The sequence below is a fragment of the Lygodium microphyllum genome, chromosome 3 (assembly GCF_053477565.2).
Source record: "Lygodium microphyllum isolate KBCC chromosome 3, Lygodium_microphyllum_v1.1.10, whole genome shotgun sequence".
Classification (NCBI taxonomy): domain Eukaryota; kingdom Viridiplantae; phylum Streptophyta; class Polypodiopsida; order Schizaeales; family Lygodiaceae; genus Lygodium; species Lygodium microphyllum.
The window spans coordinates 183282621-183296701 of NC_141137.1; the positions used below are offsets into that span (position 1 = coordinate 183282621).

The window sequence follows — 14081 nt, forward strand, 5'->3', positions numbered from 1 at the left end:
GGTGAGTGTCATGCCAAATTAAAATTCCAGTGCAATATACTTTTGCTTTGGCCCAATGCAATGCAATCGAGGACGATTGCAAGGTTTTCAAGGGGGAGGTCTGTCACGGGGACATGAAATTTTGAGATGCTTTAATCTTGCTAGTAACATTTGATTAAGTGCAAGGTTGTTTAGCACATGTGATACACATGGCAGTTATTTCATGGGAACGGGCCAAGGACCCCAAGGATGCAATGGGTGTTAAAGACAAAAGTTGTGTTAAGTTATGCCACCTGGGTTTTGGTGGTCGATTGGTGCTAGACCCTAGGACAATTGTTTAGCCATTAAGTGTCAATGGTGACACTAGGGACTAGCATTAATTAATTAATTAATGCTAGTCTAAGGGTCAACAGAGGTTGGGAACCACTCCAAGTTGCAAATGGCCCAGCCAATTTCATCACAGATGGGCATGTTTAATTTTGGGCAGGGTCAAAAGGGCTGAAATTAATTTTCAGAATTAATAAATTCGGAAAAATTAATTTAATGGCTGAAAATGCATTAGGAAGGCTGCCACTTGGCAAAACTTTCCCATGCAACTAGGGAGAAGGCTGTTGGAGGGTGGTGGAAGCTGAATTGCAACCATTCATAGCTTGGTGGAGAGAGAGGAGGTGATCAGATTTGGCTCTGAGAGGCAACGACGACTAATTGCGCGCCGCGACAAGACGGGGGGGCAACAGGTTTTCTCTTCCGCCTCAAGAGAGGCGGCAGCAAGAGAGGAGGGCTCGCCATCCAAGTTGCCAAGTTGGTGTTTTACCCCCCTTTTGAAGCTGTTGATGCCATCAGATTTATCATCAGAGCTACGAATCAAAAGATACATTTCAGCTGACTTTCTCTCTTTCTACAGCATTCTCTCATCTCCTCCAATCTATGCTCAAGTATTCTCAGCAATTCTCAGCCATTGGTAGCAAAGTACAGCCAAATTTGGTGAACAGCAGAGAGTTTACTGCTGTAAATCCTAAATTACAGCAATAATTAGGGTTTAGCAGCCACCTTGGGACCCGTGCCATCAGTCAAAGGCATTGTACACTGAAATCAGCACCGGAAATTCGTGGAATTGTGAGGATTTCAGATGCTAGCCCATCTATTGTGAATTTGGGGCAGCATTTGACCAGTCGGGGTTCCATTAGAGCAAGTCCTGGGTGAAAATCAAGGGGCAATTTGCCCGAATGCTTTGCTAATTATTGGAACAGCAAGGGGCTTTTGAATCAGCCAAGGAGATCGTGAAATCTCGGCTTGTAATTTATCCATCAGCAATTGAAATTAAAGAAATACCGAAAGGGGCACCAGTTTTGGGGCCAACAGGGTGTCCACTGTCCAAGTTTATGAAGGTAAAGTGAGCATTTCAGTTTATGTTCGTTTGCTAATTGCTATAATTAAGTGCTTAATCAGGTTAAATCACCCTATCCAAGAAGGAAGGCTGGTTTCAATAGAAGTCACCGCAATGATAGCATCGAGAGAGATACTGCATGATCCACCTCGGGAGGAAAAACCGCCATGCTGGAAGAAGAGCAAGCACTCATACGATGATGAAACCATGAAAGGAACGGTGCGCATCCCCACGTCTCTAGCCCAGGTAGGACCAAAGCAATCTGCAAGTTAGCCCTACACTGAAAGACAAAACCCTGCAAAAGAGATGAGAATCTACAAACACAGAGGTTAGTGATAAGATGCTCCAAAGCAAAACATAACAAAAAGAAAATCTAACTCAAAATAAATGCAATTAATGTGTATGTGTGTGAGTAAATGCAGCGGAAGACAAAAAAATGGAAAAACTAAGAATAATGAATCCTATGGGCCTAACTCTGAGAGTGCGCAAAATGAATGCTAGACTGACCCAGGGTATCCAAAAGGACCTAGAGACATGCTAGTCTAAGAAGGTGGCTACTATCGCGTGCGTCCAGTAGCAGGGCTCTGCCAAGGGAACGCCTGACGAGGTGGGAAGGAAGGTGAGATAGATGTATGAAGTGCAACGGGATCGGAACGTGCAAACCAATCAGCCAATCCCTTAGAGGTAGTGAAAGAGAGAGGCTGTTGAGGCTGTACTCGAGTCACATGTCCAACAGCAACAACAGGAGGTGCTGAAGGAGCAGATGAAGCAGGAGCGGAGGACATAGCCCCACTGTACTATGCAGTCGTAGCGGTCTGCTGAGGCTTTTTAGGTAAAAGACCTTGGGCCTTGAACGACACTCCTTGTCCACATGGCTTGCTCTCTGGCAATGTATGCAAATCCGGTTTTTCTTAGAGAGTGGCTGCGCCAGATAGGTCTAGATTATTTGGTTCCATCTGAGGAAGAGGAGTCACCCTTTGATTGGCTTGCCTTCACATCTAGCGAGTTCTTGCCACTAGTGGTTGTCCCTCCCGAATAAGAGGCAACCAACCCCCTCTGCTCTAAATAAGGCTGTGATGAGGATTTTTCTGTGGACTTGATCATACAGTCTCGCGTAACGCAAGAACTGGCACTCAAACTCGTAGAAGGTTGGCAATCTAGGTTGGGAGATGATGTGTTGAATGAAATTGAAGTACTTGTCAGGCAACTTATTCAAGAAGAATGTAACCTGATCGTCATCTGACTTTGGAGAGCCAATAGTAGCGAACTCGGCAAGTAACCGCCTATATTCAGCCAGCTTGACTTTCAGATCATTCCCTTCCTTAATAGAGAACTCTTGAAGCTCAAAGTCAAGATTGATGTGCCGAGTACAATCACGAGCCGCATAGCAGTCGAGAAGGTGACTCCAACGCTCTGACGCAAGTGGAAAGTGTTGCAACTGAGAGTGAAACTCAAAAAGCAATCCCTACATCAGCTCAACATTGGCTGTGGCATTGTGGGCTCTCCATTGACGGATGTAATCAGGGTGAGCTAGTCAAGGCTCCGACCAAGTGGTGAAATTTAACCCATTAAAACGTGTCTTATCCGTGAAGGCATTCTTGGCCGTTGCAACAGGAGTGGTAATGCTCGGAGATGGATAGTGTGAAAAAGTGTAGTGTGGGTAGGATGTGTTAGAAATGCGGGATCTAGAGCATGACATAACCGGAAGCTATGGAGGATGGAAGGAGAAGTATAGACTCATGATGGAATGGACACTGTTTGTTACACAAGTGAATTAGGTTCCAAGATTGAGACTTGGACTCATAAACACAATCTTGTGTATGTGGACAATGACATTGACACTTTACTGAAATGAAAAGAGTACTATCATTGCATTAAGAAAGGAAGCAAGTACAATGCTTTATAGGAAAGTAGGAAACTGCAGTAGGCACCATTGTGCATATGGGATAAGTTAGCCTGCATGTCCTTGACCCTGAGACTCCATACAAAGAGGCTGTTTGAGTGTGATTGCTGATTCTCAACACCCCTCCTCAATCACAACTAGGAAAGGCACAAAGTGTGTAGAGGCTGTAATGAGAACCACCTGCAAAGTGTGGGCATACCACAGACATGGCAAAACACCAGAGGCTGTCGCAGAAAAAGCTAAGTGTGGGTACCATAAACATGGTGGACATCCAGAGACTGTAACAGGGGCCTCACAAAGTGTACAGGGACTGTATTGCCAAGTTACATAAGGAGTTTTACATAGCTTATGGCAGGAAGCATTAGGGCAAGGAAAAATACAAGGCTATTAAAACAGTCTATCAGAATTATGAGAGTACAAGGACTGATGAGTCTTGTCCTTCCGATCCTGGTGATCTTCATCTTCTTCTTCCTTTGCTTCATTTTCTTCTTCTTCTTTGACTGCGACTAGATAGGCCTTCTGGGATCTCTTTCTTGCGTGGCAGAACTTCTCGGTGTGTCCGGTCCTTTTGCAGAAGTCACAAAAGAGCTGATCTTTCTTGCCTTTGTACCTGTTGCCAACATATAATGCATGCTCATCTCTAGAGGTACTTGGTTCTTCTTTAGTTTTTAGCTTCTTTTCTTCTTCTAACAGTGATGCCTGGATATCAACAAGTTCATGATTTGGCATGTTGATTAAAGTTGTTGATACGTTATTATATTCAGGAGGCAAGCTCTTAAGTAGAACACCGATGCAAACATCTTCTCATCCATTTTAATGTTTATTCCTGCAAGTTGGGTTAGGAGTCCTTCCATGTAATTGAGATGTGTGGCAAGTGATGTGCTGGACTTCATTTCAAGCCTGAAGAATTCAATCAGGAGACCATACTTTGATGATTTAGATTGTGCACCGAACAGGGTGTCAAGTCTTTTCCATGTATCCTGTGAGGTCTCACAGTTATCCACATGATGGATATAACTGTCGTCTAGCTCCAATTTGATAATGGCCTGGGCTCTGTCATCATTCTTTTACCAAGTAGTTGCAAGGTCCGCGTCCCGCGGTTTCTTCTCTTTGCCATTTGTGATGGCCCAGAGACCCTTCTTCATCAGGATGAGCTTGATGCGGGTTTGCCAAGTGTGGAATCCGACTCCTTTGAATCGAGCATTTGGCGAGTCTTTGCCCATGTTAGATTTACAGGAACAGTAGCAAATCAACTTCAGACTTTATTAGATTTGAGCAACAGAAGAATTGATTGAGAGACACAAGTGCTAAAAAGCACTAACTTAGTGTCAATGAATACCAAATCTGCAAAAGTCTTTTACTCCAAGTGATCTTCCCCTTCTTGATTTGATGCTGATGCCTTCAGATCTGAGTTAAATCAGTAAGAGTGTTGTACTCAAGTGTATCAAAGGATACAAGAAAAATAGTGTCAAATAACACTTGATAAGTATCAATAGATACTGTTCTTGATGAGCCTGATGTTGATGCTGGATCTTCTTGAACCTTCTTCTTGTTGATTTTGATGTTTTGATTTCTTGCTGAAGACTGAGTTTTGGAGTAGATCAGAGTAGCAAAACCTTCAGTTGATTGAAAAGCTACTGTCACTCAAGTCTATGAGAGGTCTTCAAATCTTCAATGGTCTTTAAGTGCTTCAATGCTTCAGAGATCTCCCCTCCTTGATTTGATGGACAAATGTTGTTGGAGACTAATCAAATCAATGAATCAAAGTGGCAGGGTTTAGCTTGACTCAAGCCAATAAGGAAAATCAAGTGAAATGGAAGCTTGGAAAAAATGGCTTTGGAGTCCCACAGTTAGGGTTTTCAGCCTGACTGGTTTTCGACCTGGCGCAGCTCGTAGGACGGATTATTCGGCGTGCTGGTTGATGAGAAGCAAGCCTATGGGGTAAGCTTCAAAAGCCCTAAGGCCGCAGGGTACATCGCGCAGCGCAGAGGTAGAATCAGACGTACGACCAGCACAGGCGCAGATCTGGACAGCATTCACGACTTTGAGCAATACTGGAGCATAGACGGACCAATGTCAGACTGTGATGTACCAGGAGGCTTCGCCCTGACCTAGAGAAGATATTCATAGAAGAAATCGTGAGGAGATAAGGTCTGTAGAGGAAGATATGGAGGCTCCAAGTACTGCAGGTCCAGTTTGGCTATGGCTGCCAAGGGGTAGAGAGTAAAAATGAAGTTGGAGATTAAGTCAAACACTTGAGCTGAGCTGGATAGAGATCATGAGAGACTGAGGGAGCAGAGAGAGGACCTGAAACATGCTAAGCCATCCTCCGCTGTGCTCTGATACCATGTTAGAAATGCGGGATCTAGAGCATGACATAACCGGAAGCTATGGAGGATGGAAGGAGAAGTGTAGACTCGTGATGGAATGGACACTGTTTGTTACACAAGTGAATTAGGTTCCAAGATTGAGACTTGGACTCATAAACACAATCTTGTGTATGTGGACAATGACATTGACACTTTACTGAAATGAAAAGAGTACTATCATTGCATTAAGAAAGGAAGCAAGTACAATGCTTTATAGGAAAGTAGGAAACTGCAGTAGGCACCATTGTGCATATGGGATAAGTTAGCCTGCATGTCCTTGACCCTGAGACTCCATACAAAGAGGCTGTTTGAGTGTGATTGCTGATTCTCAACAGGATGGGGGAGTGGAGTACACTTGGGAATGAGCCCCAGAGTGTCCACCACGCATGCGTATAGTGTGCAAGGTGGATCCATAGGTAGGGATGGGTTGACTAGGCATGGGCATGGTAACCACATGAGAAACCCAAGGAGATGGGATGGAAACACGGTGAGCAGAAGATGAAAATCCCTGCGTAGGTGTAACCCAAGGAGAGTGTGAAGACGCACCATAAGCTGAGGATGGAAACCCCTGTGTATGAGTGGTCATGGGAGATGTGAAGTTTGGGATAGTGAGGGGGATGCTCATCATAGTCGTCCCAGGAGTAATGGGTGTGCTCATTTACTGAAAGGTGAGAGGAACTATGTTAAAGGGTGGCATTCCCCCTAACAAAGTACCATGGTGCAAAAAGGTAGAGAATGGGGTGGAGAAGGAAAAGGTGCTAGGAGCGAAGATGGAAGATCCAACCCCTAGGGTGTGTGATGCAAATGTGAAGTGTAATCCAAGGTTTTGGAAAGATGATGAGAGGTGTGATATAGAAGAGGGTGGGATAGGAGGGAAGTGAGAAGTGTGTATGATATGCTCAAATGAAACAGAAGCTGTAGATGTACCTGAATTTCGTCTGCTTCGTGAGCCCCCTCTATTGAAGTTCACATACACAAAGCCATCCGGATCCTGTACCTCAAAAGAAGAAACACGCGAGGGTTTGATTCATGCAACACAAAAGAATTGTACAAACCTGACATTGGACCTAGCTGAGATGAGTGACCACAAGTCGGAGTGTAGGAGCGCTGAATAGTGAATGGCAGCAGGCTGGTCACCAAAACGCAGCAGTCTAGAGGCTGGAAACTAGTAAGCGCAGCAGTGTACCACCAATCGAAGGCTGGAAACTGTGCACAGTTTGCAGTAAACAACAGGCTGAAACAATGTCTGAGAGTGTCAAGGCCTGCAATGCTAAAAATGCAGGTTGCTGACCCTGGAGATGATGGACAGCAGGCTGGGACAGTCTGGAGCAGTCGCCAACAGCTGAGAGCTGTCGCCTACAGCAATGGACATGCTGAAGATAATGTGGCTGCAATCGATGATGGCTAGACAGCAGATGGAGGCGGGCTGCAAGCTGGAAACTGGGTGCCAACAACAGCAAAGGGTGCTGGTGTAACCTGCAAACAAGGATGATTGCAGAATGGGGGCAGCCTGTCTATTTATAGATGTGGAGAGGCGCCCCAAAAATTAGGGTTTCCACTAAACTCTCTCAAACCGCTCCTTGTTTTAGGGTTTCCACTGAATTCTCTCGAACCACTCCCCATTTTAGGGGTTTACTCTAAAAGAGCATTTTTAGTGTGTTTTGGGGCTGTTTAAGAGGCTAATCGGCAAGTAATGCCTATTTTAGCTCAACATCTCACACTCTATGAACCCTAAGGGCAGTCTCCACGATCAGCAATCTGGAAACCTGTGATCAGAAACTGTGAAAAAGAGTGTGCTAAACCAGGCAATAAATAGCCTACCAAAAAATAGGAAAAATATGCTGTCGGCTGCATTTAATGCAGCCAACTGTACTGTCCGACTGCAGAAGACTGTCCAACTGGACCAGCTGATGTGGCGATCAGCTCTGCACTGCCACGTGGCACTCCTGCCTGCTGACATGGCACACCTGCCGACAAAACTGGACTGCCAGCACTCACCAATGACAGGAAACGCCTGTCCAGGAGGTGACAATCTCTAACACACTTCAAGTACGAACCACGAGGGTGGGGCTGGAGAGACCTCTTTCAGGGCAATGCTATTAATATCCCTTTCTTCAAGTACATAACTAGGTTGGGAGAACGAGGATTTAGATGAGCAAGATCAAGATGAATTTGCAGCTGCTTGAAATTAGTTTGGGCATGGCATTTTTCAGCTCTTTCAAACAGATTTAAGGAGGAGCTTCGAGGACAACTCTAGGCTAAGAAAGATTACACTCTTCTTTAAGCTATTGGTGCTTAGGAATCCAGCAAAAGGCACTTGGCTTGGTTTTCACATAGCTCCAATGTCTCATTTGAGTTCTGCTGTAACCAGTCACTAGATTTAAGACTGCTCTAGAGCTCAAGGAGTCTTGAGCAGAGCCATCAAAGTGGACTTTAGGACACTGTCACACAAATAGAAGTTCATTGGTAGCATCAACGCTTGATAAATGGAACCTCAAATAACATTATTTCTTGGTATATCTAGACAGTGAATGCAGTGAAACTGTAGGTCATAAGGAGTTAATTAACTGAATCCCCTGAAGTTTGTGCAACAATAGTGTCTCTCTTCCCTGCACACTTGTTGCATTTTTTAGTGTAAAAGTGTCTATTTTTCAATTTCCAACACACCCTCTGCATTTTTTATTGTAATCTTACAAAAGTTGTACACACTTATGTTATCTAGTCAAATTCAAACTATAGTTTATTTACTTTACAGTGTAATAACAATAAATCTCTTAAATTTCCAATCTTGCACATTCAAAAATCTCTTTGCAAAACATTCACGCCCAAGCCTTTGCAATCGGATGGAATATCACATGCCAACGTGACATGACAACATGACTATATAGGTAAGAGTGCCAAGGCCTCGTGTGTCTAAGCTAGACAAGGCACAAGTAGAGGCGGTTGTGGTGCAGCATGGCTACTAGTCAGATCATAATTGTAAGCCATTCGAAGGACTTATTGTTAGGCCTATTTTGAGTGGAGCTCATGAGTCTTGTCCAGATTAAGAGGAGTTATATTTTATCATCTTAATAAATTGTGGCGGGGCATTACGATGATAGATACATCCATGCACCAATTTGGACTTCCGCTTCTCTTCAAACATAAAAGCGAGATCCTTCATACATGACCATGCGACGCCGTTATGCACGAGATACAGGGCCAAATCGTGCAAACCTATGTAGCATACCAACTAGGATACTGCCAATCTAACGTCTAAGTTTTGTAGCCTCCTGAAGCTAATGCCTATCTGCTCAATGGGGCGCATTCCAACTCAGCGAGTTACTTACGGATGCGTGTTTGGCAAGGGATTGCAAGGATGCGTACCATCAGTGAAAAAGATGGTGATATGTGGTGAGCGTGGGAGCTATAATAGTGATCGTCAAGGCATACGCGAATGTAACTTGCAGCTCAATAATGGCAGAGAAAGAGAAACTACCTGAGGGCATCGAGGATAAGAATGACAACACGCCGAACAGCGCGGGGAGTCCAGCAATTGCTTACGGAGCTTGACAGCCGGCCGTCATGAATCGCACGGTCGGAAGTCGGGGTACAGGACGAGCATGTTCCATCCGGTGCTGCTTCCGGAGCTTTAGGTCCGCCTTCATCGACGGCATCTGATGGCGCGGCGGCTGGAGAAGCACTCCGGCTTTTGTCACATTGATCATCATGAGACACGTTTCGACCGAGGCCGTTCTTAGAAGAGGCATCATGGTCAGCAGCAGGCCGTGACTCCTCGGTTGTGGCTCCGCGTGGAATTGGCGGACAGGGGAAGGAGGCGGCGTCGTCGCAGGTGCTGTAGAGGGGAAGCTCGTTGCGAGTGAGGAGGAAGCCTCGGGTAAAGAAGATGATGGCGATGGCATGCAGGCACGATATGTAGAAGAGCAGCAGAACGAGGCGAGATTCGGGTGTCACGGCCATGCCTAGACCAGACGCCCGGGGGGGGGGGGTTTGGGTGGGTTGGCAGTCCTCCAGACTCCAGTACCTAGCCTACTCACGGCAGATCCCGGATGTGGGCTCTGGTCTCATAGAACCCTCTGGGAATGACGAAGTTTGACTTTTCTAGTGTAAAAGTGCGCAGAAGGTCTGGGTAAAGTCGAAGCACCTTTAACTTGTGATTTTTACAAATTTCTTGCTTGGTAACAGTTCAGGATTTATTTTTGCAACCTGCGAAGCCCTTCCAATGGCAATTTTCCTTACTAGAGAAATGAGGAAATAAATCAAGACTTCTTGCGAAAGGCTAAATGAAAATTTTGCCTTTCTCAAAGAAAGGTAAAAATATCATAGCCTTGCCCATGAAAGGCAGATATTTTTTAAAAATTTAATTAATATTATTATTAAAAATAATTTAAAAACTTGTGACTCTGTGAGTCGTGACTCGTGAGTCGTGAGTCGTGACTCACTGTCAAGTTTCAACTGACTACAGTGACTAGGGATTTGAAAATTGATTCTTGAATTTCGTTACGAGTCACTTCAGAGACTATCAGGAGTCAGAAGTCCTCGTCGCTCGACAGTCCTGAGTCGACTCTTGAGTTCTACTATCCTACCTGGAGCCTGGAGGCTGGTACCACCATCGCCTCGGCCCTCGCAGCTCGCCTCACTGCTCAAGAGTCAGGCCTGCACACTCGTGACTCCACTGTGCACTGTCACCTGTGGCGGCTGGCCCCCTGCGGCCCTACCACGATCCACCTGGGTCCTGGACTCTGGAGTCTGGAGGCTCGCCCCTAGCCCCTGGGGCTTGCCCGCAGCCCGCCGCCTGCTTGCATGACGCCGCTGATGCGGCAGCCAAGTCCCGACCGGCGACTCGACTAAGGACTCCCGAGTCCCTACACACGTGATGTGTGATGCCCGAGCGGCCCCGCCGGCGAGTCCCGACTCGAGTCTCGACTCCCTACACGCCTACCCGACTCGACCGACGACTGCCCGCCCGACTCCGAACTCGACTCCCTACACCGTCATACATGCCGACTCCCGAATCCCGACACAATGCCCACCTGCCCGCCCAATTTCCTGCCCGGCACCTAGTGCCCAATGCCTCCTGCAGGCCGCCCGTCGTTCAACTCCCTGTGGCCACTTGTCAAGGTAGGTGCACTGCCACATATGACATCTCTGTTTATGTCATATGCATTTTCTTTTTTGCACAGAGAGAGAGAGAGAGAGAGTGTGTGTGTGTGTGTGTGTGTGACGTGTGTGCGCGCGCGCACGTGTATATGCTAAGCTTAGTACCATTGTTATGTGGGTTTGTGTATTGATTAATGATAGCATATAAGCTATATGTCTTTCTTCATATTATGGGTCATGGTCGGCCAAAGAGAGATACTCTACAATTAAGTATTTCTAGTGCATTCTCTCGAAAGAGAACTGCACAAAGGGACATTGTGGGATCATCATCAAATTCGATTAGTTCTCATGCAGGTCAAAATGATGATGTAGATATGTCAGCCATGACATTGCATGCTGAAATATGCAACACAGATGTCAGAAATTCAAGTGATGGTATGCATGGTGAATGGGTTATAGATACAAATATGCACTTGGAAATGCCGCACAATGCTTCATGTGAGGTTATTTTTAATGATGCAAGAAACGATCATGTATGGAATGCAAGCTCTTTGCAAAATGCTAGCAATGATGGTATGACACGTGATGATGCATTTAATGCTAATATATTAACAAGTTTGGATTTGAATATGCCATTGCAAAGTGTGATCGATGATGGTGGAGATGGATTACATCCACATCATGTGGATTTAGCTTCTCCTCTTGAAGATGCATTAAAGAATCTTCATGAGATTCAAGCCCAATATGCTACGCATGGTCAAAGGACAAATGAAAAGCCTCCCAAAAAGCAGAAGGGTATTCGGACTTATAAGGAGCACTGGAAGGTGTATTATGAATGGAGTTATTCATCTTATGATGATGAGGGGCAACAAAGAGTACATTGTCTTTGGTGTACACATTTCAAAATGCAAAATCCTTTTGGCACAACAGGTAGCAAGAATGTTCAAAGACCTGGTCTAGAAGGCCATCAACAGTCAAAAGAGCATAAAAAGGCAATGCAAATGTGGTTTGAAAAGCAAAAAATGACCACTTTGCCTATTGAAAAGCATGTGCAAGTTTTGCATGATAGTGAAGAGGAAAAAATGATATCTCGCATCAAATTACTTCTTCAAAAGATGCATGCAATTACTTTGAGAGAAAAACCTATTTCTGACTTTGAGGCAGATGTTGAGGAACTAGTTTTCTATGATGTGCCGAATGCACCGATAGTGAACTCTTATGGTGCATACACATCTTCATATGCTGCAAAGCTTTTTCTCACAGCTTGTCATAATGTGTATTATGATAAGATCAGTATTGAACTAAAGGAAAGTCCATACTTCTCAATAATGGTTGATGAAAGCACATACATATCATGTAATCATAGAAAGATTGTATGTATCACGTATCTTACTAAAAAAGGGAATGGGTCCATTTGCAGTCGATTTATGAGACTATTGGAGACAGTAGATGGTTCCGCAGATGCATTGTATGCAAGTCTTACATCATACCTCTTGGAGCTTGAGTTACCTAAGGCAAAACTTGTTGGTTTTGCAAGTGATGGATGTACTGTAATGACTGGTTGTCAAAATGGCCTTGTGACTCGGTTTGCAAGGGAAGTTCCCCATCTGGTGGGTGTGCATTGCATTGCACACAGAGAGGCACTAGCTGCCAAGGATGCATTGGAGCAATTTCCTATTTTTAAACTTTTGGAAAAGATTATTAAAAAAGCATACAAGTGGGTTAGAAGCTCTTATAAACGCCATAAGGAGCTGAAAGAGCTTACCAATGCCTTTGAGTTGCTTGTGCAAGAGGTTTTGAGAATGCATGATATTCGTTGGCTTTCACGAGGTGATGTTGCACTAAGGTTTGTAAAACTTATGCCTGCCTTATTGCATCTTTGAAGTTAGAAAGTCATGAGTTGTATGACTTTCTTACATCTTTCAAGATACAATTCTTCTTACACATTGTTGCAGATGTATTTCATTATTTAAACATGCTCAATCTAAAAGTCCAAAGCAAAAATGTTGATGTGACTTCCATTGGCACTGAGCTTGTAGTGACAATGGAGACATTGGAGACAAGGTTTCTTGGAGATGTATTTGGCATTGGAGCACAACAATTCACATCCTTTGTTGAAAAAGCCAATGATGGATATCTCCACTATACATGTGATGCATATGAACAAGAAGTGCATGCTCTTCACACTCGTTCATTGGGAGATAAGGATGCAAGTGGCAATCTAAACTCTTGGGAGAGTTGCATATCTATGGGTAGACAATTTGTTGAAAATTTTATATCATCCTTGTGTCTACAATTACATAAAACTCTTTGAAGCAGCAAAAGTATTTAGTCCAAAAGACTATCCTATTGAGCACAAGGCAATGTTTGCAATGGGAAGGATTTGGATGCCTATTTTGTTAGAAAAAATTGGGGACTTGGTTGATGTGAATGCATGTAACTTGCAGTATGAGGATTTCATTATCCGATTGAAAAGGATTTGTCCAGGCATGAGTATGCATGAGGCATGGGCAATATGTGGAGTTGATGAGCATTGGGAGCAACTATATGGAGAAATGAAGAAACTTTGGCGAGCTTGTCTAGTGATTGTTGCAAGTACAGTGGATTGTGAGAGAGGGTTTTCTCAAATGAATAGAATTAAGTCTCTTGAGAGAAACCGCTTAACTTTGGAGACATTAAATATGTTGATGTTTTTATCCTACAATGGTGAGAAAAATCCTTGTGTTGTGGATTGGGATGCCATGTACATTGCTTGGGATGGCTTGAAAGAGCATCAAAATCCCAATGTGATGACAACATAAGAAAGTGGTTATCTTCTTGTTGCTTTCGACGGCATGTGTTGATCCATTAAAATTTTTTCTCAATATAATAAAGAATGTCTAAGCTTGCATTTATGATAATTTTTGAAGCCTTACAATGTGGTTTGTGTTTTTAGTTTAGTAGAGACTTGTAACTTTTAAGTTTATATAATATATTTTTTTAATTTATATATTGAAAAACATATCTTAAGAAAGGCATTTTTTTAATGGCTATGCTCTCAAAAGGCACTAGAAAAAATTTGCCTTTCCTAAAGAAAGGTAACCTTGAAGAATGCCCTTCTTGTGATAATAGGGTCCTTACTTGCAAAAATAAAGGCTGTTTGCCGCCAACAACTTTTTTTTTAATGAGAGGATTATATTTTATTAGATAGATATATGGTAAAGTATTTACATTGTCCCTTGTAAAAAAAGGGGAGAGCTCACATTTTCAGCCCTTCAAAGAGCTTAATAACTTACTTGAGAGCATCATTAGTCTTGGACATTTTTTAAACCAAGTAGGCAGCATCCACAAAGATGCTATTACA

At 43.9% G+C, this 14081-nt stretch overlaps 1 protein-coding gene across 3 annotated transcripts in view; it reads right to left on the bottom strand.

Annotated features, from left to right (window-relative positions):
* LOC148039280 (Alkaline-phosphatase-like family protein) overlaps window positions 1-9644 on the bottom strand; it is a 182263-nt gene extending 172619 nt beyond the window's left edge. The window contains exon 1 of one of the 3 annotated variants that reach the window (XR_015690400.1): window positions 9117-9644. Coding sequence is in view for 1 of the 3 variants with exons in the window: in XM_087675170.1 (XP_087531296.1) it covers window positions 9117-9598 (482 nt within the window). In the remaining 2 variants the exon portion in view is untranslated. The remainder of the gene's footprint in view (window positions 1-9116) is intronic. The other 2 variants (XM_087675170.1, XM_087675171.1) reach the window with 2 other exon arrangements.
* Window positions 9645-14081: the final 4437 nt, after the last annotated feature.